This window comes from Cyclopterus lumpus, chromosome 15 (genome assembly GCF_009769545.1).
Source record: "Cyclopterus lumpus isolate fCycLum1 chromosome 15, fCycLum1.pri, whole genome shotgun sequence".
NCBI classification, from domain to species: Eukaryota; Metazoa; Chordata; class Actinopteri; order Perciformes; family Cyclopteridae; genus Cyclopterus; species Cyclopterus lumpus.
In genome coordinates, this window is record NC_046980.1 from 2,746,372 (window position 1) to 2,751,459 (window position 5,088).

At 43.1% G+C, this 5,088-nt stretch overlaps 1 protein-coding gene across 1 annotated transcript; it reads right to left on the reverse strand.

Annotated features, from left to right (window-relative positions):
* Positions 1–319: 319 nt before the first annotated feature.
* Positions 320–3,950, reverse strand: mtx2 (metaxin 2). Its single transcript, XM_034551633.1, has 10 exons — positions 3,786–3,950; positions 2,979–3,026; positions 2,834–2,880; positions 2,636–2,708; positions 2,409–2,485; positions 2,189–2,281; positions 2,034–2,072; positions 1,812–1,937; positions 1,646–1,722; positions 320–1,072 (listed from the first exon to the last, which is right to left on the reverse strand). The coding sequence occupies exons 1-10, from the start codon at positions 3,823–3,825 to the stop codon at positions 913–915; spliced, it is 780 nt and encodes a 259-aa protein (XP_034407524.1). The 5' UTR covers positions 3,826–3,950; the 3' UTR covers positions 320–912.
* Between the last annotated feature and the right edge of the window lie 1,138 nt (positions 3,951–5,088).

Sequence of the window (5,088 nt, forward strand, 5' to 3'; positions counted from 1 at the left end):
TATATATTATTTGTGCACACAGCATTCAGCCTCATTTATACATTTATTAATAAAATCATGGAGGATTTTAGACTATTTTCTGATTCATGGAGTAAAAGATATTCTGTAAAAAAAGATTTGACTTGAATATGTGATCAAAATGTTCACAAATATTTAAGAATTTCTGAAAACTTTTAATATAAAAGATAACCGTCTACATGTAAAATGTCACGTTCATATATATTAGTTAATATTTTTCCCCATTAACATGAAAGAAAAAGAGTAAACCTCTCTGCTCAACTCAAAGCTTCATATTCAAAACAAGTAAAACTTCAGCCCGTTGAATTTAAAGTCTTTTATTTTGTAGGCACTTTCACTTCACAAAGAAAAAAAAGTAAATGGTGGAAAAACGAAGGATTAAGTCAAATCCTTTTTATCATTATGTTCACGTCTTTTTTTGTTGTTTTTTTGCACGGAAGAAAAGCGCAGCCGTGTCACACAGCCGTGAAAAAAAAGAATTAAAAATAATACATCTGCACTATGACACCATCTTATATAACAGAGGAAACAATAAGAGCATATTCATGAAGTCTCAGCTCGTGTTGGGAAGCGTCTGCTGAAGAGTTGCATTATTGATTTCTTAAGATAGCATACACGTGTGTGTCTAAAGGAGGAGCCTTCCTGTGACTTTTAAGGTACTTTTTTAAATATATAATATATATTTAACTGGCTCACCTGGTCTCCTGTCAGCAGCATGCAGAAAGAGGACAAGGGGAAGCAGGAATCGGGCGTGTGAACAGAAGCAGGTTTTTTTAGCTTCTCGGTGCTACAGCGAGGGAATGAGAGGAGGAGGGGCCCGGATGTACAGGACCAGATCATAATAATAACAACAATAATAATAATAATACAGGTGGTGAGGGGCTCGATTCCCCTTCAAGAGCTCTTGTCTTCAAAGTAGGTCTGTTCGATGCGCCTGCAGAAGGACAGCAGGTTGCTGTAGCTCTTGATCCGCTCCGCCAGCTCCGTGCTGGTCAGCCTGGTGGTCAGGATGGTGAAGAGGTGCCCGAACACCAGCGCGTCCAGTTCCGTGGGCCTGCAACACACACACACACACACACACACACACACACACACACACACACACACACAGTTACTGCAGAAAGTGTGTGGTAAGCCTCACAACATCTGGATCGCCCCCTGGTGGCTGGCTAGATGTTCAGGAAGCGCTTGATTTGATATGGAGAGGAGTTTTCTCTTTAATTTAAAAACATCAATAAGCGATAGTCGATTGTGTCACAATTAATTATGGGATGTCAATTAACCGCGCAGCCTGTGCTCGTTACTACCGGTCATTCGGTGCACTTATAATAAATGAGAAATGGAAACTGATGAGTTTAACATTTGACAGATAGAAAACAAATTATGAATAAAAGTGGCTGCGTTGTATATACTAAATGTTCTCAGGAGTTACAGAAAGAAGTTCCACTCTCACATGAGTAGGACGTCATTGCAGTGTTACACCACAAGGTGGTGCTAAAGGCCATAAATCTAAAGAGCTAAATCTGCATCACTGTGCCATGTTGTGTTATTCAGCTGCAAAGACAGACGGAGATAAACAAGATAAACAATTTATCAGACACACAAACACACACTGACAGATACATACTGCTTGTTAAAGAAGTACGGTTGTGTTCCCAGCCGCTGGGAGAGCGCCTGGCAGCACTGATTCACATCCTCATAAACCTGAGGACAGAAAGGTATTGTTTATGTCCCTGTTGTCTATAAAAACATCATAAATAATAGCAGCTGGGCGAGCACGAGAACAATCTGACCTGCTCCAGGGTTTTCCCTCCCCAGCCGACGGCGTTCATCTTCCTGCGAACCTCCCACTGCTTCTGATAGGCGAGGATGTTGCTGAGAGGCCACGAGTAAGGACTGCTGTATCTGGGCCGGGAGATCTACACAAAACACACACAAGATTAAAAAAAGGGCAATCAATAATCACTTTTTAAATGTTTTTTTTCTTCTTTTAATCTAAAGTTGGATGTACGGACCTCTGCAGCCGTGGCGTCGTCACACCACTGGATGTACAACTGTAGGGACGAGAGGCGACTTGCATGAGAAGATATTATCCAAAAATACTGATCTGTACATTGTGTTTAGTTGCCTGGCAGTGTGTGTGTGTGTGTGTGTGTGAGTGTGTGTGTACCTCAGCAGTAAGCAGCATGTTGTTGACCAGCTCCATGTACGCTTTCATTTCAGCTCTCTGAATATCGTCTAAGCCGTCGCTCAGAGAATTACCCTGAGAACCCCACACACACACACACACAAAATTAATGAAATAACACAATAAAAATAAGAAACAACGTGATGAATATGCCAAGAAAATAACGATGATAATGGATAACTTTGATCTCCGCCTTACGCACCTTGGCTTTAGTGAACTGCACAATCGGCCCGAGTTCGGACACCACCTGGTTCCCGACGTGGATGAAGGGAATCTTACCTGCAGAGAGACGACAAAAAGGTGTAACCTAGGTTACGAAGCTCGGCCAATGACAACGGAATAAACGGAACAACGGAAATCACTTGGATTTTAACAGCGACACAAAGTTATTCAGAGTTCAATTCACGCGTGCAGCTAACGTGCACTAACCGGAAGGTGACATGTATTCGGCGTTGGCTCTGCAAACCACCTGCACTGGCAGACCGCACATCCGGAGGTAGGCCTGCACAAGAGGGAGACGGTTAGAGGCGGAGCAATCAACTGATGCTTACGTTCAGCTTTCAATGTCGCTTGTCAAATATCACGCTCCATGACACGTCTGCTGAGAACAAACCGACTGAGTTTCACCTGAACGGCGAGAGATGAGGCACAGTCCGACAGCAGGATCTGATCCTCTGTAAATAAAATACAAAACAACATCAAAGTAATGTAAACAACTACAGTAATATCCATACGTCTGTATGTAGTCAGAATGTTTCTCCGGTTCACTCACCCTTCAGCGGCTGGTACAAGGTGGCAGACTCAGGCCAAGGCTCGGCAGCTGTCAACGTCACACACACACACGGATGAGTTAGCTTATCAACCGTTAATATTATTAGATTTATGGGGGAGCAGCGTTGGAGCCGGAGACACCAACAGACTTAAACTGGTTAAGAAGGCCGACTCCATCATTGGCACAAGGACAGATACAGGAGATCATTTCTGTCCAGTAAAACAACACTTTATAATAAATCACCTCTGATAAAATCAATCACTCCACTATAACACCTTTATTTATTTATTCATTCATCCGGGGTATTACAACCCCATATCCGGCGACCAGCGGCAGCACTGAGCGGACCAGTGCCGAGCCAGGAAGACGTTATTCGCCATTTTGGATCTTCCGTTAGTCAGTTGCTCTTCATCGGTTAGGAAGTCGTGCTTTTGTAACGCGACACAGGGCTGTCATCGACGTGAATCCACCGGAACTGTTCCCACTTAACCACCTAACCCCTTGCTTGGGTTTCTACTGTTGACACTAACGTGATAAACAACTTTATTGACATTATAAAAACCCCAAACAAGTGATACGCTTAGCTAGCTATCTGTAACAGTGCTGTCTGAGAGCCAGACTAGCCACCAAGCTAGTCTTTGATACACAACTAGTGCACACGAACCACCATCGTTGCAGTTACAAGTGCTCCTGGTCACTTGTAACCACTGCTAGGTAACTAGCTAGCTGCTACAAGGCTGTACACTTTAGCTCTGGTTAGCTGGCTAAAAAGCTTAAAACAGACCATAATAAAAGTCGACACATTACCTGCCATCTGCGACACGAAAGCCTCTGCCACGAGAGTCATTGCGGCGCTGTAATGTCCTTGTTGTTTAAGTATTAATTACGGTTAAAAGATGAGGTCAATTCCGCTGCATGCAAGTGTAAGGGCACGGGCTCGTTCTGCAGTCACAGACCGGTCCGCCCGAGATTAAGGTCCCCGGGAGAAGTACACGTAACTCGGATTGTTTGGTTCCGCTTTACGCCCGAGCTGGACACGACTGTGTTGGGTGAGCTTTTCCGTCATAGTAAAATCCATTTATATGTCATATACATTTTTATCTACAGTCTGTGGTCCTGCGACAATGTATACAGGTGTACTAAATAAAAAACACAATAGTCAAATTCAACGCCAACGTCGCGTATTAAACCAGTTTGACACCGTCTCACTTGCTGGTTTGTTTGTATATATTTATTATCATGTTGTATAACGTATCCCACATAATCGTATCGATTATTTTACCTCATCTGGAACATTTCTCGTTGATTTTTCCTCCGTGGTCTCCGTGTATTTCTCTTCCAGGCTGCAGTACTCGGCGCCACCAGCCGGGGTCGCTGTTGCTTCACCACCGTCGGTGTTCAGAAAGGCAGGTCGGTGTGATACACAGCAGGCCCGCATGCATCACGTCCACCACGCGTAAACACGTTCAACTCGGGCATCCCACAGGGTGATTGTAGCACAGTGCACAGTATACAATTAATTAATTAAAGACAATATATATTTGAATTATATTCAGACAACTTATAGCCTTTTTTTTCCTAATTGGCAATCTCCATACGTGCACTGTTGTCTAGTTGATTTTTTATTATTTGAATACATTAAAATAAAATGTCCATATTGTGATTGAGGATATAGTTATCACAAAATGTGTAATCAACGAAATATACACAACATTGTGTAACTTCATTGGAGCAAAACAAACAAAGATGTTTAGGTATTTAGTGTTTCGTTTCGTGCGTGTATCTTGACCACATGGACGTGGCTCTGCGGCGCGTCGTAGATATATTCCATGTTGCTCTGTCACTCCTCCTTCTGCCTTTCCTGCACATTTAACCACGTCTCGACCGGATGGCACCAATTAATGTCTCTCTGCACTCATTTCCCTCACATCCCAACACACACACACACACACACACACACACACACTTTCTTTCACCTCAGTAGCTCTGCTCTGTGCGTAAACAATGCGTAAAAGGCGCATATGACTGTGGTTTTCTTTAAAGAGACGCTGATGGACTATGTGTTGTGCTACAATATCTCTTGTATAAAGCCCATAAACCTTTTAGGCTA